Source organism: Micrasema longulum, unplaced genomic scaffold (assembly GCF_059751315.1).
Source record: "Micrasema longulum isolate JH-2025_06_02 unplaced genomic scaffold, ASM5975131v1 h1tg001217l, whole genome shotgun sequence".
Classification (NCBI taxonomy): domain Eukaryota; kingdom Metazoa; phylum Arthropoda; class Insecta; order Trichoptera; family Brachycentridae; genus Micrasema; species Micrasema longulum.
In genome coordinates this window covers 183,476-208,860 of record NW_028278404.1, presented here as the reverse complement: position 1 = coordinate 208,860, position 25,385 = coordinate 183,476, and the positions used below count along the sequence as shown (strand labels likewise).

The window sequence follows — 25,385 nt, the reverse complement described above, 5'->3', positions numbered from 1 at the left end:
ATAGACAGAGTGATATGGCGATTTAATCGAAAGTCGTCAATTATTTCATTCAAACAAAATTCTTACTTATGAGGTTTTAAAACATCACCCAAGACATGATTAGATTAAAATACACTTACGTGCATAGATTATGTTGTTAACATTTATACTGTGAACGTTTTCTTAGTATTTTTGTAAATATTTATGTATTATTTCTATGTTTCTCTAATAGAAAACGCATTTTAAAATGAAAATAGCGATTATTGGTGGTGGGGTTTGTGGGTTTGGTTGCGCAGTAAGGATAAAGGAGGCTTATCCATCATTTGAGGTAAGGAAGAGTCTAAAAAACTGTCCTAAATAAAACTCTGCAAACGATGCAGTAATGTCGTGTTACATTAAGCAAAAGACGAGATATTTTGAAATACAGGCATTTAAAAAACAAAAATTAATTTCATATGCATACTGTTTAATAATTTAATTTATGTAATTTAAAAAAAAAAACATAATTTAGGCCAGTGGTTTGTCGGCCTCGTGGTGTAATGGTCAGTGCATTTGCCTACCATGCAAGAGGTCTCGGGTTCGATTTCCGACATGGTTGATATGAAATATTATTTAAAGAGGTGTTTTTACACTAGAATATTTCATAGTATCAGAACTGGCACCTGAAGCGTAAGTCTGATCATCTTACCTTCATGTAACAAAAATGATTAAGATACGCTGCGATTGGTGTACCAATGCAGTGCCCTATGCTCCATTAGGTGCGGAAAGGGGATGATGATGAATTTAAAAAAAAACGTAATTTAGACCAGTTACAGCAAAATATCTATTTATTTATTTAAAAATAAACGCCCAGATATATCTTACAATATACAGTTAAAAGTACAAAAAAAATATTATTTAAAATAACAAAAATAAACTCACAACTATTACACTTAACATGTAATTCATTCAAAGAGGCAAAATTGACGGTTCACAGTGGGGTCCTGGTGCTGACCCTGATGTATGGGGGCGAAGGATGTAATTGGAAAAACAAGGATAAAAGTTGGCTAAATGCTGTCGAAATGCGATCTCTCAGGAAATGTGTAGTAAAATTATGTAAGGTGTGCAAATATCGAGATCCTTTCATTTTGTAAAGCTGAGATAAGCATTATCAAAAAATCAAGAAAGGAGTTGATTCGGACACATATAGAGCAAATGGACAGCGAAAGAATGGCTAAAAATATTTACAATGCGAATGTTGATGGATGCAGAAAGGAAACAAGAGAGACAGAGTCGAAAAAATACTCGAGATGGATATGTCAAAAGGCGATATTCCGAAACAATTGGCGGGCGTGTATGGATGTATGAATGTAGGGATGCAAGATCTGTATCCAAAGACAGAGTGACATGGGCATACTATCCTCTCTGCCTACCCTTATGGGGTGACGGTTTGTTTGTTTGAAACATAAACAATAACAATTTAAAAAATCAGTAATTATTTTTAAATCTCATACTATGCTTGTAGTTATAAAGATAATTATTTCAGGTTACAATAATCACTAAAGACGTAACTCCTCATACAACAGGAGATGGTTCGGCCGGCCTCTGGACACCTTATATCCTAGGAAATACTCCGGCTGAGAAAGTCTTGTAAGAATATCAACATCAGCTTCTTCTCACTTCTACCTGAATCTACAATTACCTCAGACAATGGAGTTGATATTATGTTACCCAAGAACCAATCAGTCCTTTCACATTATATTAACTTTGATATACCTGACATACGAAAACTTTGATATTATGTGCTAAGACCATAGAATTTAACCTCGCACTTATTGAGAATAAATGTATTTACTTCGACAATGTGCCTTTGTGAAAATGACGATGAGACCATCTGTTCTTTGACTTTGCCCTCTACGACAGAAGTGAATTCCTTCTAAATATTTGTGAAGAATAAATTGCGTTCCTAATGGCCCAGAATGATTTGGATACTTATTTACTTCTGACTAAATTCTTAAAGATAAATAATAAAAATATTTTAATTTCTTTGATTTTATTTGCCAAAAAAAGACTGATTGAATGTCCCTCTTTACTTTGCCCAGAATTTAATGTGATGCTTTCGTTTAATTTAGATGGTAATAATATTTTATTGTCACATAACTCTTTAATACTGATTCTATTAACCATCTCACATTATATAAATTTTTCCGGGGTAGGTTTTTTTTTGTTTGTCGTTTCATTAAAGCATTTAACTTTCTTATTCTTGTTTTTTAAAAAAAAGACCATAGAATTAATGTAATATATTATAATTCTATGGCTTAGACTATTTTTATTTTTTTGTTATTTCAAATCTTTTTGTAGTGTTCATTTTAAAACAAGTTTATTCATGATTAATTTACACATTATTAACTCTTTCATCCCCGGTGTTCATTCAAATATAGGTACACAAAAAAAATACTCTCATACCTACCAAATTCAAAAAGGGCGAGTTTGTTTTTTGATTACTGGAACCCCTAAGTACGTCTCTATTTTTCGTATAAGTCAGTAATCAGCATTTACAGAGAAAAGTTCGTTTTTAACTTTAAGAGATGATTTCTGGCTGGTTTCTTTCTTTTGGAACGAATTTCTGTCATTCTTTTAAATAATATGTAAGGCAAGTTTTAAACACATTTCAGTCAATTTTCATTTCAATTAATTTATTTTTATTAAATAAACGTGTATAGCAAGATAATACACACATTTTCAATGAATTTTGTCAGTTGATTATCACCTTGATACCTATTGTTTATAAACAAATTAAGTATGTCAAATAATTTCTAATGTATAAAAGATAAAAAACACATATTAAAAAAAAAAATTGTATCCACAGGAATTAATTAGGGTCTGAAATGGTTAAATACATCACTTTTCTGCAAATTGAATGTTTATGATGAGACTAAAGTATTTTAATAATTGTCACCAAAATCTAATATTGTTGATTTGTGTAAAAAAAAAAAAATTCCTACTGATGTTTAGTGAATGAGTGCACTGGCAATATGTCTGCTTTATTATTTGGACATTTGGAGTATTTTTGAAATTATTCAAGTAAAATTTACTATTTTATTCTGTAGAAAGAAGACAATTTAACATAAAACTGCACTCAGACTTGTCTCACTAATGAACTGAATGATCGATACGTTTTAATGAATTTAAATGTTATTTCTGAAAATCATTTGCTATAAAATGTTGTTTTTTTGTACACCTTTACACAATTCAATATTCAGAGAACATATCAGATAGTGTGTTATTTGTTATAATGTATATTGAGTAATGTTTTATCTGATGCTGATATCTTACCCCTTTAATCATATCTGTCTAATAAGCAAATCATTTACTTATGAAAATCCGTGCGCTAAAAAAATATCAGCAACTTTGCCTCGTCAGTCTTAATTTAAAAAAGATATTTTTTGATTCCATTCCATGGAACAATAACCGTTTATTTATTTTTACTCCTATACGCAATTTTCATAAAATTGTAATGGTCCATCACAATTTCTAAATAAATTATTGAGTCATCTTTTCCATAGGAGTTGGAGTAGTGAAACTCATAAATTTTTTCATGAGTTGTGGAAGCAAGGGTTAGCCGGTGCAAGTCTTATTCCAGTTTTAGACCTAAGCACCGATGCGAGTTTGGATATTCCAATATGGAAGGATATAGCATATGGGTTTCAGAAATTAACTGAGGGTGAAATGCGTCTGTGGAATAACACGTTTACAATGAACTACAAGTAAGTACACAATTCATAAAGAATTAAAAAATATTTTTTTAAAATACGATTAGTCAGACAAAATTTTACTACATATTTATGTCAACACATAAAAACAGTAAAATAATCTAGTTGTAATCTTATGACGGTTTTTTAATAAAAAAATTAGTAGAAAAAAGTTCATCCTTTAATAAGAAAAGACGACGGATCAAATTTCATAGCCACATGGCATAATTCAAAGTTTTTTAAAGGTAATTTTAAATTTTGTAAGCCTAAAATTTTTTGTGATTTTGATATCACTACTTTTTTATTCTTGAAATGTATTGCAACAGAGGGAAAGCATTTTAGAGAACGAATATGGAGGTCTAGGCATATACAGAGCTTATGACCTGACATTGACTGGTTTGAGCGGCCACTTTACAGTGTGTCCCTCTCAGTTGCTATAAATTTCAATCTCAATAACTCCCGGGGAGTCCAGACTCCAGTATTCTGTTATTTGAGATAAAACACAAATTACATATTTTTTAAAGTATTCACGCATTGTTTCAAAAGTATCAAAATCTTAGACTATAAGATCACAGAGCTCTGGTAAAACTGACTTTTAAAAAAATAGCATGTTTGTACATTGCCACCCTTAATGGTATAGTTTGATGATGTCTTAACCATGTAAAGTTCTCAAAATAATAACGGAAGTTTGAAAAATATATTGTTTCTGAAGAAACAAAATTTAAGAACAAATTTTTCTTGCAGATCTGGAGCACATTATGTTACTTTCACATGTGAACCTACATTATTGTTGCCATATTTAATGGAGCGTTTTAAACAAGCTGGAGGAAATATTGTAAAACAGGAAGTTGAATCATTAAACAAATTTGCCGAAGAGGGATATTATGATGCCGTTATTAACTGTACAGGACTTGGTTCGCGATACATAGTCCCCGATGAAAAAGTTTTTCCAACAAGGGGACAAGTTGCAAGAGTTAGTATTTTCATGGACATATTCTAAATATTTTTATTTAAATACTTACTGCGTAATATATCTGCCCTTTCCAAAAACTATTTATAAAACAGAGTGTCTTTCTTAAGTTTCCAATATTCACTACTAATTTTTTACATACTAATTTAGCGAACATTTAGTATTTCTTTTAAATCAAACCGCAAAAATAACTAAAACAAATTTAAAAGCATTCATTGTACCCCTCAATGCAGTATTTTCAATTTGTGATCAATCAAATTCACATGGCGGTTAATCTAGTTTCCCCGTATGACAGTTAAGGAATACTGTGTGAGTTTCAAATTTGGACCGTAGTCATACCCCCCCGGATCTCGCTTAGAAAGTAAGAAGAACATAATAATACAAACAAAACAAACTACTTCACATCCTGGAAACATTCACAGAATTTGCCCAATACAATAAGCACTCAAACGACGAAAGAAAAACATGCATACATCAAATTATCAAGACAATACTAGCAAAACCCTAACGCAGACCCTAATATGATCCTATCAAACTCTCATGAAATTCCCTTGCAATCCTGTTTAAAAAAACATGATCGCCATAACACTATTGACCCCTCACAAAACCTTAATCGTCCTAATACCACCAGTAGGTACAATCCTGTGCTAAAACCACCCCCTGTCCCTGATTACCTCCCAAGCCTTGGAGCAGACGAAGTGGGTTCTAGGACCACAGCAGTCAGCGCAGCGTTGCATATAACCGTGTTAGGAAAACAAGTTGTGATAGAGAGGTGTTCATCAGGCGCATTCCATACATACATACTGTGGATGCCACGCATTCATTGACATAATACATAGACATGCCCTGAGCCATCAAAAATGATTACACTTAACTCATGCCCAAACACTCAGTCATGCCCCCACACGTATTTAGTCGTTCTTCGACCGCCAGCTAGGTGTGTCGTTTAGAATAGAAACAATAATGCCTACTTGTGTCATGAAAACGATAAAAACCTTATCCGAATAAACATTGTAAATAGGATTGTGTAACTTTTTATTGGTAAAATTTGTTCATGAGTGATTAACAAAGCTTAAAACAATTAATATAAATATTATATTTTTTAAATGTCAAACTACGCCTAGCGGTCCAATTGCAGAGCTCTTCTTAGTTGCAGTGATGCACTGATAGGAATACGTTTTTAATATATAATAAACGTGATTTTAATATATATAAATCCAGAGAAAAGAAATAAATGGGTCAAAATTATAAGGAATTTAAGGAAGGAACCTGATTGGGATCCACCAAAAATGATTTTTTATCATAAACGTTAATATACAAATTTATTTAATATTTGTACCATTCAATTTTTGGTAGCATATGCATGCTCGTTGAATGCAGCCCTAGTAAAAAAAACAGTGCCTAGTAACTATGGGTAAGTTTTCGTGCCACTACTTAAAAAATATTTTACTCTATAGGGCATGTCTATGTAGTATTTGTCAACGGACGCATCCTTGGAGTATTTGGAAATAATATGTATATATGTATTTTATTATTAAAATTTGTAAATATGGAAAAAAAATATTTGTATAATTATAGCAGAAAATGTTGAAAGAAAGTGCGTGTGATTTATAAATCCAAATAATATTTTCAGTACACATATTTACCTACGTATGCGTATATCCTATATCAACATACTGAATATCTGTCGAGGTACCTTACCTTGGCCTTAATAGTATATGTTGTATACGCCGGAATCTAGATACTACTCTTTATTTTAAGTCCAGTCCTATTACAAATGTTTGAATTTTACGTGCACGCGCATGTTATACGAGACTCATCGAGATAAAATCATTTAACTCATGATCACATTAGCGAAGAAAAAACGACTAATCTAATAACTAATAACGTAATGTATAAAGTTTTTAATAGCGTGTTATTGTAATTTGGCCAAAATTTAAGAACATCTTGAGTTTTAGATACTGTCTATGTTTACTAGAGTGGGCCGATGATGTATGAAGTTTTTTTATTTTTTTAGACATCAAAGTGAAAGGGGTCCAAAAAGTTGCATTTTGGATCACATTGAACATAGAAATTATTTTTTTAAATATTCCATACTACTTTTGGCCTTCAACCGAGGTTTGAAGTTTATAGCTGTCTGAACATTTTGTTAATTATCTATATTGATAAAATTATGTTTTTATTAGTAAAAATATAACTCAATCACGTTTCAAATTCAAGCACGTTTTAAAACTACCAAAATGCAAAAAGTTTACGCTCCACGGAACTGATTCCGTTGAGCGCCTAGCTAATATTGAAGAAAACAATGGCTCACAAAAAAAATGCTACCCATTTATTACAAAAAAAAGTTCAACTCACGCCCTTACATGCTTATTTAATAAGGTTTAATGCACATTATAAAATTTAATTGGACTGATTTTCTTACTTAAATACGAAATGTCAGCCGGTTTACCGCAAAAAATTGACTTTTCAAAAAACTTCAAGCTTTTTTTTAAATATTTTTAGAATTCAAAGTAATCCAAAGGGCAACTTTTTAGACCTCTTTCATTTCAAAATTCGGAAAAAAAAAATCGGCCCACCCTAATGTTTACAGCTTCACCGCTAGACGCGCCTGCTCCTGTGCTCCATTAATTTATAGCTATCAATCATTATTATTTTAATGGAAAACTTATATACCACAATTTTGGTAAATTAATACCTCAAGCACACTTTACAAAAGTGATTCTATGATAAATTGATATTAATTAGATATCTCTACTATTGTAGCTACTAAAAGTAAGAACATGATTATTTTTTGTCAGCATCCGTACTGATAATATTCACCACATGCGCCTGGTGTTTGTACCTCTGACCCCTTTATCCAGAGTCCTAGGCATAGTGATAGCATTGTCCTAATAATTATAAAATAATCAAATCAACCTTTTAAAAATATTTTCTTTTTAAAGTGCTAAAACTGAGAAAAAAAATTAGTACTCTTAACAAATAAATAATTTGTTTCAGGTCGATACTCCATGGTTGACATACTGCTTTTTTTGTGGTCCAAATTACATAATTCCGAAGTAAGTAAATTAAAGGATATTTACTTTAGCCCCTTCAGCGTCTATGTGCATAATTATGTAGAAGTTTCAGTATTTAAAAGGTATCTTTTTCGTCATCATCATTTCCAATTCCGCACCTAATGATGCGTAGGGCACTGCATTAGTACAACAAACACAGTGTATCTTGATCATTTTTGTTACATGAAGGTATATGACATATTTTTATGGTATACTTATATTAATTTTTCATACTGACAACAAGTGTGAATAGAATAATTAAGTTAGCACGGAGAAGCCAACAATTTATTGAATGTTGAGGTAATCCCATTTCTACTGGAATAAATCTTCATTCATGTTAATACATGTAATTGAAATCAAAACATAAAAACTATTTTGTTTTGTACAATCATAAATTAATAACATGTTTTCATCAATATGTATGTTTTGATGCATTTAAATATTTAGGTACTTTAAAGCATAATCAGTTCAACGTTCAATTGTCTTTTTCGCACGGTATCGGAGAGGTATTTGCGAGTGTTACAGAAGAACAATGTTTGAATACCGATTAATCAAAATTGCCAGCCACCGCATAATATTCTATTAAGAGATTAAAGAATGCGGTATTAAAAACAACAACAAAAATTAGTCGATGTTTAAATTAATATTTAGGTACTTTCATAATAAATTTCACAATAAAAAAGTTTTGTTTTAAAATGCTTTTTTTTAGCAATTTCAACGTAGTTTTGGGTGGAACTGGTCAAGAAAATGATTACAATTTAAATGTTTGTCCAAAGGACAGTAAAATAATATTTGAGGGATGCAAACATATTGTTCCTGGATTACAGGTGAGAAAAATAAACCATTTTTTTGTTATTAATAATTTTTAAAGAAACTGAAAATATTGTGATGATATAAATACCTTATTAATTCAAAGTGTCAACCTTTTCGGAAATCGATCCTAAGACTTGGTGCATGGTAGCTAATTGCTCTAACGACTACACCAATCTATTGTTTTATTAGTTTAGTAGCTATGTGGCATTTACGGAGAAGTATAAATAATTCATGATGAAGAATACAGTTCTGCATGTGAAACAGAATTCTAGATAAGTGTTTTCGACTCAATAGATACTCTCAAGTAAAAATCTTGCAAAAGAAAATCGAGCGAAGATAAGTCTGCCTCATTCTCCTACCATACTGTAATTTCTGGCAAGGGCGATATGAAATACTAGTTTAAAAGCATAAATGAGTATGGCTATTGTCCGATACTTGCCTCTAGAAAAAAAATAATAAGATAATGAACTTTATTTTTTATCTTGGATTAGTTTTTATACAAGGAAATCTATTCACCATTATTCTTTATACAGTGTTGCGTGGAATGTATCCATCATGTAAAACGGGAGTCTGTTGTATTTAGTTTCATTGCCTATTTTTTTTCAGAACTCCCACACTTTGTTCGAGTGGGTCGGTTTACGTCCGTCTCGAGAAGGAAGTGTTTGTGTGGAACAATCTGATATTCAAACTAAGGATAAAACGGTAGTAATTATCCACAATTACGGGCACGGGGGAAGTGGAGTTACATTATTCTGGGGCTGTGCAGGGGAAGTCTTAGGAATTTTGAAAGGGGCAATCGGCAAGAAGACCAGATCAAAGTTATGAAGATTGAAGTAAAAAAAAAATATTTTTTGTTTATTAAGAATTTATAGCATTTAATTTTATCTTTCTGTCAAAGAAATCCTGTGAATATTTAACTATGTATGGCAGAACACTAAATAAATTAGCGAATAATAAAATTATTAATATTCATGTGCTTTCTTATTTTATTTTAAACTCCCGACAGTTCTTACAATATTTAGTTGAGAAGTACATAAAGTATTATATAAATCGACTTAAAATAGAATATATAAGTTATATTCTGCAACAATGCTTATTATGACACTGATTTCGTCTTATGTTTATTGTGTCTTTTAGTAACAATTTTTACATCTGTCTTTTCCATCATTGTTAATTTTTTTTTTAATTGCGTTCATTGATCGTCTTAATTAGTCGGGACACAAGTCCAACAGTGTTTTAATTAAGTATGCAGTTTTATGCAAAATTTTCCTCTCTAATTTAATTAAAATTCACATTGACATATTCACTGCTTAGATATTTGCAAAATTCTACCAAAAAAAAACCAATGTGAAAAACTTCTACAGAATAAAACGATTAATTTTAAAAATTCCTAAATACCCTACTAATAAAGCAGACATTTTGCCGATGTTAAGCCATTTCACGAACATCCACTGTTTATAAAATATGTATGCATATAAAATTTAGGCACAAATAATTGTTGATTTTGCTACATATTTAATGTTAATAAGATTTTAGGGGACATAATTAATACTTATTTTTCAATAATCTAAACTTGTAATTTGGAGTTAGAAATTAATATAATTTGGAATAAAAAACATGTTTACAAATTTAAGACCTTTATTTAGAAACATAAAAATAATACAATAGAAAAATAAATCAGTTATAAATGTTGCACATTACGTCTGTTAATTGATAAAACTATTGAAATTAGACAGTACAATTTGAATTTTTTTATCAATTAATATATTTCAAATGAATTACGAGAAAAATGTATAAATAAGAAAATACACCCAAAACTGGAATACAAAAATAAATGCTAAATGCAAAACATCTTTTAATTTCTTTATCTTTGCGGTAGAATTTTCTAGTAAAATTAATTACTGGTATAAGAGAAGTAAAATAACATTTAATTAATGAATGGAACTTATATTCTTAATGTATCACATCACTTACAATCTATGTACTGTAGTAAACAAATAGCTAAATTCCTATTCTGTGATAAAACTATGTTTGACTTGTAAGAGAAATAAGTCACCGGTGAGGAACTAATTAGTTTAGTATAAAAAGAAAACATATGTTGTGCGAACTATAAAGGTAACATTAGCTAGTAATGCTAAATTTACCTGAAACCTTATAACTAAATGAGCTTAATGAATAAACTCAATGAGATTAGAGGCCACCTTATTGAAAATGTCAAACAGATTTGTATTAAGTAAGGAAATGTTTATTTTTATATTATTTTAGACAGCTTAACCAAAATACTGAAATATATTTTTTAACGAATTAAGAAACATCAGAGGTGGTAACCGGTAACAGCACCTCGAGTGAACTAAATAACTAACGAAATTCAATTAACACACTCCATAATTTCCATTACAAACAAACAAGATGTTATTTTTCACCCTTACGTTGTAATATTGAAGTAACATATTCTCATTAATTAAACAAATATCTTAGAATAATAGGACTTAATATTAAAACTCTCACAGTGTTGATGGCAATGTACTGTTCTTATTCCGTGAACTGATTAATTTACCGCTTTCAACTCGACGTCAAACACAAGTGTTGAATTTCCTGGAATTAGTGGGGGAGATCCTTTGTTGCCATAGCTGAAATAACAAAATTATTTCAGAACTACTCTACATTTAATGTCCATTCACATTGATTGTATAATATCCACTAGCGAGTCCAAATTACAATGGTAATTTATGATTATAAAACATTTATTTGAACATCATAAATATTATGTCCCAACTCAACAACACAGCATACGAGTTCCGTCGAATTGAGATCAACATAAAATCTACTTCAATTAAAGATTTAGATAAAATGATTTTTGAAAAGTGACTTTTTTGGATGTGTGCTTGTTAAAGAAGGAATTTAAAATGAAGTAAAACTTACGCCATTCCTGGTGGGCAGACAATTCTTCTCTTGCCTCCGATCCTCATTCCTACTACACCCACATCCCATCCTTTAATGACTTCATTCTTGCCCAGGCGGAACTTGAACCCGGGATTCTTCTGGCAACTGTCAAACATCTTGTTGTTACTCTTCAGTCTACCCTCGTACAGTACCTGGAACATTTGACACAGCTCATGGTACATATCATAGGAAAAGGTAGAAAAAAAACTATTTCCTCAGGGTTGGTATTCCAAACGCTCTTGCGGCCGTATTATCTCGCGTATTTGCATACAAAATACACGAGAAAACTGATTCTCGTGCCGCGAGAGTAGTTCAGAATAGCACCCGAGGGCTCTAATTCACCCTTAAATATTTCTATTACTTATTCTAATTCAATTGAGTCGTAGAGTTACACAACCCTTTCTGGACAAATTAAAAAAAATAAAACATTAAGAATTATAATTTACAAATGAATGTTTTGAAAAATCTACAAAACAAGACAACTGTGAGTCACAAATCTCACTACATTGAGTAAAAATAAATAATCGGATGAGTTGCAAAACTGGCTGCAACTCATGTTGTTTACTGTGATATAATGAAAAACATGTTTTTTGACATTTCTTAGTAAGTAGAGCCCTCTGGATCAGGTTTTGTAACTCAACGCGCAAAGTTCCATGCAGGTTTTTTTTTTTACTTCATTGGTCAAACATGGTGACTAATCTACACTCGATTTTCATTTTCAAGATATTTACTCGAGTAGCCATTGAGTTAAATATATTCTGGCTCAATTTCACATACAGAACTGTATTCTTCAATTCATCTGGCCTATATACACGGTATAACAGGCGACTGAGAATTTCAACCATGCCCATCTGAACATAATTTCGTACTATGTTTATGAGAGATTTTTTGTTTAGAAGTTTAAATGCATATTCCTATGATAAGCAACATCACATTCGCAGCACATTTCCAAATTTAAATGATTTGCAATTACCTGAACCATTTTTCCTGGTTTAGCAACAGCCCCTTGTCCCACCTTCAAATCTTCGATGGCAACATTCCCTGTGAGGATTTTCTTTTCTTTCTGGGGAGTCGTTGGAGACTTCTCTACAGATTCACCTTTTTTTTGTTCATTCTCTTTATTCTGAAATAAGATTAAGATAATGATACTGAGAAACATTTTTTTTTTAATTCTTGAAAGCCACTTTGCATTATGCATAATGGCTCAGTTCCATACAGAGATAAATATTAAACAACAAGTTTTGAGTAATGGCTGACCAAATTTTTGACAAATCTAAATTGATTTGTAACAAATAATTATTTATATCACTTTAGGTGAAGTAAATACGTACATATTCCTGTGAAATATATACACAATGGTTACTTGTTTTAGGATTAAAGTTGTTATGCAAATTATCATGACGTTTTAATTAGTTAAGGAGCCGAGAAATTGTTCAGTTTATTTATTTCCATAAGAAAACACCTGTCTAACAAGAGAAAACCAATAGTTTTTAGGAGTTATACCTTTGTAGAATGAGGAACTTCAGCCCTACGGGAAATTGGATACAAAAAATGTTTTCTTACGCGGGGTAAAAATTAGAGCATTCAATTGTAGAACAAAGTTTCTTGAAAATGTACAGAAAAAATAATAAAAAATATTTTGATAAAAACGCACTACTTTAAATGACATCACTGGTTTATGTGAATCAACCTATGATCTGAGAGCTATGGAAGATTTCCGGTCTGCTTGTCGCTTCTGGACCAATAGGAAGAACTGAATGAGAATAAGCGGAAATGAACCTCTGACGTTACACGCGGAGTTATTTCAGAAATACAAAACTTTGAAAAATCGTAGCGCCGATAATACAATATATAAAAATTAAGAAAAAAAATTTTTTAGTTTTACAGTCTATTAACAAAATTTTTTTTTTTTTAATACCATTGAACTTCCTCATTGAAAAGGGGTCTTTTTAAATACAATGAATAGTATAAGTCAAAACTTCACATTTTTTAGCTATTTCTCTATGGAACGGAGCCATCGATATGTTGATATTCTGTTACAAAATGTGAATGGGCTTTAAGAACAATTGTGTACTACCTTATTTTTCTTTTCAGAGTGTCCATTCTGCAGAGGAGATTGTTGTTGCTTATTTTTGTCTTTTTTGTCCTTTTTGACGGGAGTAATCACTTCGGGAGACTTATCATCTGATGATGAATCATCGTCATCATCATCCTCTTCATCATCATCGTCATCACTAAAATTAAATGTATGATTAGTTAATTTTTAAAAATAATAAACTGTAGAGAATAATTTATGTTTTAGCTTTTTCCAACCATTTGCATATAGCATTTTCAACTAGTCCATTCCATCAAGGTACAAGAACGCTATATTATGTAATCATTTTAAGTATTAAAAAGAAAAATAGAATTAATAACTTTTTGTTGCACGAATAATTTATTATTTATTTCGGGTTTTTATTAAGGATGTAAACTGATCAATTGTTAAGGCCAGCAAAACACTTATTCTCCTCTTTGGATATGAATAATGGGACCTCACCAGGGCCCAAAGCCGCAAATTATTGAGTTTTGAGAACCGGTGCCCCGGAAGAACTCTGCGGTAATTCAATTAATTTAAAGTTCTTATAAAAACACAGCTGATATGTAATTGACATACCTTTCATTGTCATCATCTTCGAGCTTCTCCATGGAGTCATCATTGGGCATATAGGAGTCATCAGCTTCATCTGTGTCATCTTCTTCGAGAAGTTTCTGAATGTCTACGGAATCATCATCAGAGCTGTCATCGCTATCTTCTTGTTTTTTTTTAGTTTCGGCTTCTTTCTTCTTTTGCTCTTTCTAAAATAAGATTTTGATTTTAGTTTAAATAAGTAAGATATAGACAATTGACTGATTAGTCTCATTTAACAATATCATTCTTCTTTCCGATAACCACTGCAGTTTTCATCTATAAATACTTGCTATTAAACTTGCTTTGTCTTAAAAAGGATATTACTGCAACTAAGTAACTTCAAAATCATTTGTGAGTTACCCGCTAAAAACACATATTTTTATCTTCCTCCAAGAATGCTACAAATAGAGTTGTTCTATTTATTTTATTATAATGAATAACCACAAAGTTAGTGCTTCAAATATAAACTTTATATATAGAAAATCATGCATTCAAATCATCATAATTTGGTTTTAATGAATCACGACTTGCCTATTTATAGCTTACACGGAGGAAGATACAAATATGCGCTTTCGTTGGTTAATTTAAAAATGCTGATTTTGAAGTTACCTAGTTGTAGTAATGTAGTAACTACCCCACGGCACGTAGTAGTTACTTTTGTTCAATATTTCGGCAATACAAAAAATAAGTCATGTTTACATTTCTTTTCATGATGTTTTTTTAGTGATATAATAATTTGAAAATATTATTGACAAAAACTCTAGAGTATGTCAAAACATTTGTAGGAAAGGTTGGATTTCACTCCCTGGAGAGTTACAAAAATTGAAATTTACTGCGACAGCTAAGGAAAACATTTTGGAGAGGAGAAAGTCTAGGCATTTACAGGGCTGAGAAAAGAACCAGTCAATGACAGATCAAAAGTCTCCTAAATGCCTAGACTTCCATGTTCCCTTCTCAAAAATGTTTTCACTCTGTGTCGCAATAAATTCGAATAAAAAATGTACTTTTAGTGACAGACCGAAATTTCGGTTTTGCCCAGTTTTGGCCAATAAAATGAGTTTTGGCCGCGATTTCGACCAAAAATTATCTGAAACTTCGGCTCGACCGAAACGTGCATTCGGGATGTGTCGTATGGATTATTGTCTATTCAAATAATTGGTTATTGTATTGCCACTGTCTATTTTGTGATTTGTTAGTAGTTCTAAAATCTTTCATATTTATATTTTTGTAATTCCTTTGTAGTTAATGAGTTAATGTTCCTATAGCGAACATTGAAGAAACGTCACACATAAGTTACAGGTATAACATAATGACTTAAAAAACGCTAAAAATAAACAAATTTACTAATTAAATTTATGCCTTTTCTTTCATTGTGTATATTCTACACGTTTTTTAATGAACACTTCTAGGTTTTAAAGTGACTTTTAATTTATTTATATAAAATTTGGTTTCGGCCAAAACTAGAACAGAAACCTAAATTCCGTTTCAATTTTGACTGAAAATCTTGTTTCGGTCAGCGGTTACTTTTTATTTTATAAAAATTTTTTTTACTAAAAATTCAATAAAATATAAAATACTCCACCATCGAAGAATTTTTATCGAGAATAATAATTTTGAGTAAATGTTTATCGCGTAAAATTACCATTTTTGTAAATATTATTGCTAATAACAATATTATCAATAGCATTTCAGTAAAACATATTTACTTTACTGGCCAAATATTACCACACATTACAATCACAATACTACCATGATTTGGATACACCACTTGTCTATTTGTAGTATTCATGGAGATGTTTTTAGTGGTTCACTCAAAAATGCTGATTTTGAAGTTACCTAGTTGTAGTATTGTCATTATTTTATTTATTTAAATCATAAACAAATATTTTTACGTTTTTACCTTTTGTTTTTTGGTGAGATTATTTAATTCTGGAGATGCCTCCAGTTTCCTCTTTGCCTTCTTGGATTTCTGCTGTTCTACCAACTCGGGAACTTCCTCCTCATCGTCCTCCTCTTCCCCCTCGCTAGGATCTTCATATTCTAAGTCCAGGTATCCCGTTAGATGAACGTGACATTTACCTAAGTAAGAATAATACTTGAAGTTTTGGTCCCGTTGAAGTATCACAAACTCCAGTGCAGCATTCGCATACAAGGTATCAACCAATTGGTGCACATATTATACAACTATGACCAGTTTTCTGATCCATTTCATACAACTTAAGTCTAGAATTATAATTTTTAATTTACTAACGGGCTTTTCTAAGGACAAGAGTTTTTCTCTTTTATGGAGAGATCATCATCATTCCATTTTCGCACCTGATGGTGCATATGGCACTGCATTGGTACATCAACTGCAGTGTATCTCGATAATTATTTTTACATGAAGGTTAGATGATAAGTCTTACACTTCAGGTGCCAGTCCGGAAATGAAATCTGAGACCTCTAGCTGACCACTAAACCACGGGGTGGATAATTATGGAGAGGCAATGTGGATATAAGTATTATAAGTGAATGTAAGTATATTAAACACTAAAAATAAAAAGGTGTTGTGGAGGACTGAACACACTGTCATGTTGGCAACGCTGCTGCGAACCTAACTTCAAGTCATACCATATGCCAACTTCACACTAGGGCTTTAACAACTCCTGGCATTCTTCCCGCATCGGTTCTCGCGTCCACACAGGGCTCCTGTTCTACATTAATAATAGTTAATTCCTTTTGATAAATGCGTGGTTATCCCATGTATAGCATTCAAGATTAAATATTCTATACTTAATCTGCTTTCATTTTTCCAATCTTGAGTCATCCAATTAATTACACTACACACTAAATCACCATTATACAGTGTAAAACATTGAATACGTATTTCCTTATTGTAAAAAAAGTCAAGAATGTAATAAGTTTAATTGAAATATGTATATTTTTTTTATTTTATTCAATAAATTATTCAAATTTGTGGCTTTTACATATAGGGAAAAAAATACATTATAAAATACACATACAAGTAAATAAAGATTTATGAATAAATTTGTACTAACAGTTAATACAACAATTCACAAATACTCAAAAAGTGTGAAAAATATATTAAAGAGATACGAAGAGAAACAAAGGAAAAAAGTTAAAGAATAATTTGTAAATAATCAAAAGGTATAAACTCATTTTAAAAATAATAATATGAAAAAAAATGTAAGAAAATTGAATTGAAAAAACTTTTTAAAAACATTGTTATTTAGAAACTACTGAAATATAATAGGAAGACAAGTATCGCCTTGTAGGTACTATACTTCATATAAAATGAATCACAGATGTTTTGGTACATATTTCACAGAGTATGCAGTCTACTGATGACTGTATTTTTAGCAAATTTGAAAAGGAGTTTGTAGTCTTACCATTGGTAATGAAGGAGATGACTTCTCCTTCTCTAAAGAAGAGATCCAGAGGGGTTTGGATCGTCTTTCCTTTCTGCAGAGTACAGAGCAGGAAGTTCTGGCCGTCCACGACCACCATCACCTGGCAGATGTCCCCGTCTCCTGTGGCTGTGTCCATGGCCGCGTGAGAGATATGGAAGGCCTTCTTCACCGTCTGCGAGTACCGCTTCTGCGGTTCCATTATCAACCCTAAAAACCAATTATTAACTCTTAAAAAATCCTTCTGGAAACAGTGCTGTAACGTCAAAAGACATTGGTAGTGAAGGGACGACTTTAGCTTAAGTCAAACTGAAGTAACTATTTTTATGATAAGAGATATCCCTATAAAAAAACAGTCCGCAACAAGTGTCCCAGTATGCTAGTCAAATAAAATTGACCTAAAATCAAAAACAAAAAACAATACAAAACAAAATCAAAAAGTCCAATCAAGATGTGAAATATTCCTGAAAATAAGAAAGTTGTGTGGAAGCTATGAAAAAAAAAAGGCTTCGCGAACGTATTAAAGAACAGTAAGCATGTTGCTGACTAAATGGAAGTGTATCGCAAGTGTAGGGTTGCCATCCATCCCAATATTTTTTATTTCGTTTTACTATTTATTTAGAAATTTATGTAAAAACATAAAATGCATACAGAATATTAGAATAACTGAAACTAAAATTTCAAAAATTAAATAAAAGAGAGATGAAAAATGTCTGCGTGACCACAGAGAACGGTATAATAGTAATGATGTTTGTTTTTTTGCACCACAACAGGTCAAGATGCCCAATTACAGTGGTAAATTACAACGCAGAACACACACCCTGGGAAAAATCACATTTAGTTATCACCGCAAATCGAACCCATATTTGGTCCACTGAGGAGGCCGCCTACATAACAAAAAATCTTTCTCAAATCTGTCTATTATTATTTGATATTTGACTAATTGCTGTATCGGGATTGTCGCCGTTACTGAGCCCTCTATCCTGACAAAATCCACAATGTCCCGATTTAAACTTGCACAATGCAGCAATGCAGCAATGCTATTAACTAACAAAAAATCTTTCGCAACTGTACTGACTACAAACGAGTAGATCCTCCCGAATTCGCGGAGCAGCGGCCAGGGCGACATTGGGTGGCAAATGCTTGCCGCAATTTATGTAAGTATATAAAGAACATCAAAGAGGCCTAACTTGCCTCGATAGAGTTGATTTATTTTTGTCAATTATTGAAACTATGCGAGTATTTCATTTCATTTCAATTCCTGCCCTGCAAACTCACAACATTTAACTCTCTTCTACTGTGGAAATAGTATTTTCATTGATGTTGGCCCAGCGGATAGGTTAAAAAAATTGTCTGCAGCCAGGGACTGTAGAATGAATATTGCAATATTAGGTAAATTTTAAGACGACTTGCGCGGAGTTCAACAGATATGTAAAAGGGCAAAAGAAACTGCTTGAAAAAAGTTAAATTGTCTGAGAACTATGGTCAGCAAGTACTTCTGTAATGTAAGAAAAATAAATTTATATCTTAAAAAAATATTTCCTTTTTTGTTACTACACCTCCACATTTCAGAATGTCCTAACAAGGCCCTAGGCAAATATGGCAACCATATGCATGTGGCAACGCACTACTTGGATCGTTGACAACTTTAGTTGTCAACAATGTTGTGTTTGTTATATTTATGAGTCTTCACAAGAAATGAAATGTACAAATGCTCTGGATCCTTTATTTACTCGATCATTTACCATGCCTCCATATTTTCACCATTAAGTCTTTTAAAAATACAATACAGAAGAAATAGTTCATGGGATAGACAGATGTTATTCCAACAGTTGAGAAAATAATACAAATAGGAGTACAAGAAGTTCAAATATTTCACGAAAGTATATCTAGACAGCTTTAAAAAATCAATGGACACGATGCAGGATTCCCGAAATTGGCATAGATGTCTATGTCAATTTCTATGTCCCATCTCAGTTGCAATCAATTTCTTTTCATGTTCCCAACCGAGTCACCAGAAGCCAAAATCGGCTATTTATCAAATCTTCTAAGAGCAACTTTTGTTTTTATGCCCCAATGTCCAGAATGTGTAGATTAGTCAATTCGTCACTGAAATTTGAATTTTTTGGGATAGATCTTCCGGCTTTTTGTAGATCCCCTTGCCATTAGCACAGTGCAGGATGAAGATGTATTGGCATGGGTGAGCTCAAAATCTTATATTTTGATTGTATTTTTAAATTTAAAATATATTGTATACCATTATTAACAAACTGCCTTTGTTTGTGTTTGCTATATAGTTTTGTTCTTTTTGTTCAGTTTCTTACACATATCTTTCTTCATAAAACTGTTGTAATTGGCTTAGGCGGTATATAAAACAAAAAATAAATAAATCTCGTTTAAACATAGCTAAAAACATATGTTTACTAAACGTGTCCTTCTTTGTATTTTCTTCCATTATTAACCCAGTTGATTTTATTTTACTTATGTAGGTACCTATTTGGGGCTGACATAAAACAGACATAAAATTTATTTTTTTTAAATCGACAAAAAATGCCAAAGATTTTACAAGTATAGTAGGCAAAATAAACTGAGATTAAAATAATGAACAATGCACATTTTCATCAAATTTATCAATTATGTTAGTTTAACTTTCACAGATAGAACCCTAATTGATATACCTTTTTTGACGGAACCCTATCTCGACAATAAAAAAGTAAATTAACAAAAATTTTATTTTTAGGACCCATGAAACCTTATTGTTTGCATGTTATAGTGTTAGACTTTAAAAGACTATATTTTGAATTAAAAATCTTTACTGCGCATATTTAATGTCAAGAATGTTTGTTTTGTCACAATTTTACTTATAATAGCACTAAAACTAGGTTGAATGTCCAACAATTGAAAATGGAGATCTGGAGCAGCATCCAGTCTTGTTCTTAACTTGTTTTTAGTGTAGACGTGAACTAAAAAGCCAGTCTCACATCGGTAAGTCGATACAAACGGATGCAGAACCATGATAGCCTTCTCAATGATAGCGGTGTATTCTTTAAGTCCAATCAAAAAGTCATTTAAATTTGAATCTGATTCGAAATTTTGTTTTAAAGAGGATGAATTCTTAATATTGATCAAATTCTTATACTCCGACACAGTTAATATGAATGGTTTGGTCTGATTTGTCAATGGGTTCTGTGAGTTCGTTGTGTATTTTTTTCTACGACAATGCGCCTTAACTCTCGGAACCCTTTTGACACTTCCACGGAACCCCAGGGTTCCGCGGCACACTTTTTGGGAACCGCTACTCTATACCTACAGTTCCATTAACAGTTAAACTGCACTAGAGCGTCGCTACATTGCAGCGGCGCTGCGCGTCAAAATATTCCTTAGATCTTAAATGTTAACAGAAACGTATAGCCTGCTTGATTTTTTAATTGACAAAATTATTTTTTAACTTTAAAACTGCAGCTGACTTTTAATTTATACTAATTAAACACCACTTATTTTGTAGTGGTGTTGAATGTGCAGACAAAGTCACAAATTGACTACCAGAACTGGAAAGATTTTGAGTATGTGGACTAAATAAACGTGTATGAATTAGACAATAAAATAAAAATATTAATCAAACATTGGAATCGGAGATTCAAACGAAACTCCTGATGAATAAAGAATTGTGTAAATAATTCATTGTCATTACGGTACCTACAAAATCTAAGTAATTCGTGGAAAAAAATAACGCGTATGCGAAAGGAAATGCTGGGCCAATATCGTTTCATTGCGAACATTTTTTACGATTAATTATCGTGTGGCATAGAATGCTTAGCTAAAAGAATCATCGGTAAAATACTAAATTAGAATATTATTGATAATTAATACGTAAAATCTAATGTTACATGCATTATGACGTTGAAAAAGCATGGTGAACGTGTTGAGGTTGGAATGTGGCCGGTCGGTTATGCGTGAAACAAAATGACCTCAGATTCATGAACAAAGGATGGAAAATCGATAATACTTCATTAACTTACCCCAAAACATTATGAATGTTGAAAATTACGGCGCTTATTTAAAAATTAAAGCGCTACAATGATGCGCGCCAACTTCTCGAAAAACGTGCTAAACTGCTAAAGTGTGGATCGGTGTTGCCTGTTTAGTGTTGTCAGTTCAAGTTCCTCGTTCACTGCAACATTTTTTTTCTAGAATAGGTAGATGTATTGAAGTATTTGATGCAATTCAATTTGAAAATCATGGTATAAATAAAATATTTGTTCATTTGAATAAATCTTATTACATGGGTATTTGTAGAAATTTTAATTTAAATACTTTAGATTAATAGTGTTGCCAAAACTACAAATAAATTGTAATATTTTCGCTAATTTTAAGAACAAAATTTTACTGAGAAAAAATAGGGTTTTTGAAATACTTCATTCAAAATTTACAATTAAATATTGCAGGTCTTTCTTTCATCCTTCTACCAACTCTGATTCTGAACGCTCTTTAGGGGGGTAGATAAAATTTATTTATTTAAACATTTTATCATAATTACAATTTTATGTTCACTTTGCCCACCTAACAAGGGTATATACCCCGTTCCAAGCTAAGCAAAGTAAATAGAAAGCACAGACTAATAAAATATAAACTTACTCCTTTACACATTTTAATACCTATACATACACACATACACATATACACACATTTACATACATACATACACATATATACACACACACACATATATATATATATATATATACACACATATACATATACACATTTATTATTTTAAGAACTTAAACTTAAACCTATTAGCATAGGGCAGGTTCTTAATTCATTTAAAGAAGCGATAGTTACTTCACTTTTAAAAAACCTCAATTGAATCCCTAGGATCTGGTGAATTTTCGTCCGGTATCTAACCTTCCAATAACATCTAAAATTTTAGGAAAAATCATAGCTAAACAGATTTTAGTTTACATAAATAATTACCTTTTGCTCTCTAACTTCCAATCAGCTTATAGAAAATTCCACTCAACTGAAACAGGGCTGTTGAGAATTTTATCAGATTTAGCTCTAGCAAATGAGTCTGAAAAACTAGTAAGTAATACCTATTACTTACTTTCTTTGACATGAGTGCTGCATTTGACACAAATGACCATAGTTTTCTTATTGAAAGATTAGAAGTAACTTTTCGAATTTCTGGGCTTACTAAGGCATAAATCCAATCTTCTCTTTTGGAGCGAACGCAATCAGTTCAAGTTTCAAGTAAAAAGTCTTCATTTACCCTTCTTAAATCTAGCGTCCCACAAGGTTCTGCGCTTATTCCTATGCTTTTTACATTGTTCATCAACAATGTGTCCAAAATTATTCACTCATTCGGGTTACTTTTTCATTGTTATGCGGATGATCAACAAATCTATTTCTACTGCTCTCCTTAAGATATAAACAATTTGGAAAATCGCGTGTTTCAATGCATTTAAATCGTCAATGACTGGATGTAATCAAACAGACTCAAACTCAATCCATCTAAAACTGAGCTTCTATTGACAGCGACAACACCTTTTAGGCCGATCTCCAATTTCAATCAAAGGTTGTGATCTTATCCTTCGTACTAATGTTAAACTACTGTGTGTTCATTTATATTCAGATCTTTCTCTTGAATCTCAGGTTAATAAAACGGTAGGTGCTGGTTTCTTCCATCTCAGACAAATCAAATCCATACAGAGAAATATTCCTGTAGATGCAACTAAAGCTCTTGTGAATGCTTGTCGTTTCGCATCTAGATTATACTGTAATGGAATATATGCAAATCTTACAAAATACCAAACTGATAAACTTCAATCTGTTTAAAAATATAAAAACGTCTGTTAATAAATATTGCTATCTGCATGTCCCTTAATGAGTTTTTTACAAAAACTCCTTGGGAATATTATATAAAATTATGTATTTGTTTTCAATTAAAATAAACATATATTTTTTTAATGCAGCAGCAAGGCTTATTACGGGAGTAAAAAATATTCTTACATCTCACAGCTTCGAGATTTGCTCTGGTTAAAAAGCCCAGAGAGAATAAAATACAATCTTTGCTAGACAGTATTCAAATCCCTTCATGAAATGGCTTTAAGATACCTATCGGGCTTTTGTATTAGGGAAAATACATGTCAAAGAAAATCTACTCTTAGGTCAGCATTTGATTCAGGCAGATGAAATCTTGTCAAAATCCGGCGCTCCCCAAACACTAGATTCGGAGATCGTTCCTTTGCTGTTGCCGGCCCCTCTGCCTGAAATCAATTCCCTTCAAACTTACGAATCATCGACAGTTCTAGTCAGTTCAGATCCCGACTTAAATCTCACTTCTTTAGTTAATCATACCCTCAATTTTAAATCGGAAAATATAATATATCACTTTAGCTTGGTTAGAATGTAAGTTTAAGTATACAATTGTAATGCAGCCTTGAGATGATTTTTCACCAAAATGGCGGTATATAAATCAGCTAATTATTTTTATTATTTTTGTGAATTTCGAATCGAGTGGGCACAGAGGCGACTCCTATGACCATAATATGGACTTAGAATTTAACCATGTAGAAATAAGACTGTCGATAAAACAAAACATTGAATATGTTTTCCATTATTTGTTAGACATTTCAACACATACTATAATAGGTTTCAGAAAAATTTTGGATAAATAAAAGTTTAAAATCGTAAAGTAAATACACTTTGTATCTTGATCGAAGTAGTAGCATATTTCTGTCCTATGATGAAAGTTAATATTATGCAGTACCTATCTAAAACATGACTCTTCACACATTAATTAAAAAATATTATATATTGATGCCTTAATTTGAATACAACGTATGTCAGTAAATGATAACTTTACAGGAGATAATAAAAACATCATAAATCAGTAATTTTGTATGAAACTTTAGTGTCTTTTTTTAAATCCAATTATTTTGTTTTTAAAGTACATGATTTTTCAATGTTTTATCTAAACAAACTAACTGAACTTTTAACCACCAACTGACTTACTTATATATTACTTACGGGAATATATAGCTGAAAATTAATATATTTTAGAAAATTCAAGTGAATCAGAATGTACATACAAAATTAGGGGTCAACATGATCAATTTGAATTATTTGAGCAGCTTTATTCTATGAAATAAACTTATTTTCCAATTATTGCATTGTTACATTGACAATCCTGATGGCACAACCTACTTAGAAAATGTACATACTTTTCTGAATTGTAATTATTGTACCATGTCTCTATCAAAACTCTCATCTTGTAAATATAGCCATGATGTTTAATAAAAAACATTAGCCCTGATTCATCTTTTGCCCGTATCCTTAAAAAATATATATGTTAAAAATAATTAACCTGTTCAACTATTACTAGATTAAATGTTTTTCCTTAATTTTTTTTAATTTTCAAGAAAATCACAGTTTTTAAGAGTGGTTCAATTTTGTAAAGAAAGACAGAAATATTATTTGACCCAAAGCTTTCTGCTGTAAATAATGCAATTATCCGGTATTTCCAAATCCTTATAAAATAAACTAAAGATTCATTCATTAATTCTCTAGAGACTCTTCAAGATTATCATATGATATATCTACAGAGATGAAAAAGAAAGTATAATTTATAGGTATAAGAATATAATATTATGTATTATGTACTTTCACTTTATAAAAACTGACAGGTGGAAGGCAAAACACTGTGACCCAATTCCTAAAACCTATGCATATGCATAAGCATGCAAAAAAGAGCCAAGGTGAAAAATGACCATGTATTTGCCTAGGTAATAATCAAATGGCAATTAAAATTAGGCAGAG

The 25,385-nt window shown here is 31.5% G+C and overlaps 2 protein-coding genes across 2 annotated transcripts; one reads left to right on the top strand and one right to left on the bottom strand.

Annotated features, from left to right (window-relative positions):
• Positions 1 to 135: 135 nt before the first annotated feature.
• Positions 136 to 9,519, top strand: Daao2 (D-amino acid oxidase 2). The gene is made up of 7 exons (XM_088234244.1): positions 136 to 307; positions 1,505 to 1,608; positions 3,525 to 3,725; positions 4,455 to 4,683; positions 7,681 to 7,739; positions 8,446 to 8,563; positions 9,156 to 9,519. The coding sequence occupies exons 1-7, from the start codon at positions 227 to 229 to the stop codon at positions 9,372 to 9,374; spliced, it is 1,011 nt and encodes a 336-aa protein (XP_088090370.1). The 5' UTR covers positions 136 to 226; the 3' UTR covers positions 9,375 to 9,519.
• Positions 9,520 to 10,169: 650 nt separating this feature from the next.
• LOC148276447 (46 kDa FK506-binding nuclear protein-like) lies at positions 10,170 to 21,696 on the bottom strand. Its single transcript, XM_088234249.1, has 8 exons — positions 21,587 to 21,696; positions 17,550 to 17,777; positions 16,061 to 16,239; positions 14,146 to 14,327; positions 13,570 to 13,726; positions 12,466 to 12,615; positions 11,472 to 11,644; positions 10,170 to 11,179 (listed from the first exon to the last, which is right to left on the bottom strand). The coding sequence occupies exons 1-8, from the start codon at positions 21,594 to 21,596 to the stop codon at positions 11,098 to 11,100; spliced, it is 1,161 nt and encodes a 386-aa protein (XP_088090375.1). The 5' UTR covers positions 21,597 to 21,696; the 3' UTR covers positions 10,170 to 11,097.
• Between the last annotated feature and the right edge of the window lie 3,689 nt (positions 21,697 to 25,385).

What these genes read in the sequence shown, in the direction of transcription:
- Daao2 (XM_088234244.1), top strand. Translation starts at nt 227, where the DNA reads ATGAAAATAGCGATTATTGGTGGTGGGGTTTGTGGGTTTGGTTGCGCA. An exon ending in AGGCTTATCCATCATTTGAG is followed by an intron (nt 308 to 1,504) that starts GTAAGGAAGAGT and finishes TAATTATTTCAG; the next exon opens with GTTACAATAATCACTAAAGA. An exon ending in ACTCCGGCTGAGAAAGTCTT is followed by an intron (nt 1,609 to 3,524) that starts GTAAGAATATCA and finishes TCTTTTCCATAG; the next exon opens with GAGTTGGAGTAGTGAAACTC.
- LOC148276447 (XM_088234249.1), bottom strand. An exon ending in ATCTCACCAAAAAACAAAAG is followed by an intron (nt 14,328 to 16,060) that starts GTAAAAACGTAA and finishes ATCTTATTTTAG; the next exon opens with AAAGAGCAAAAGAAGAAAGA. An exon ending in AACCAGGAAAAATGGTTCAG is followed by an intron (nt 11,645 to 12,465) that starts GTAATTGCAAAT and finishes CAAATGTTCCAG; the next exon opens with GTACTGTACGAGGGTAGACT.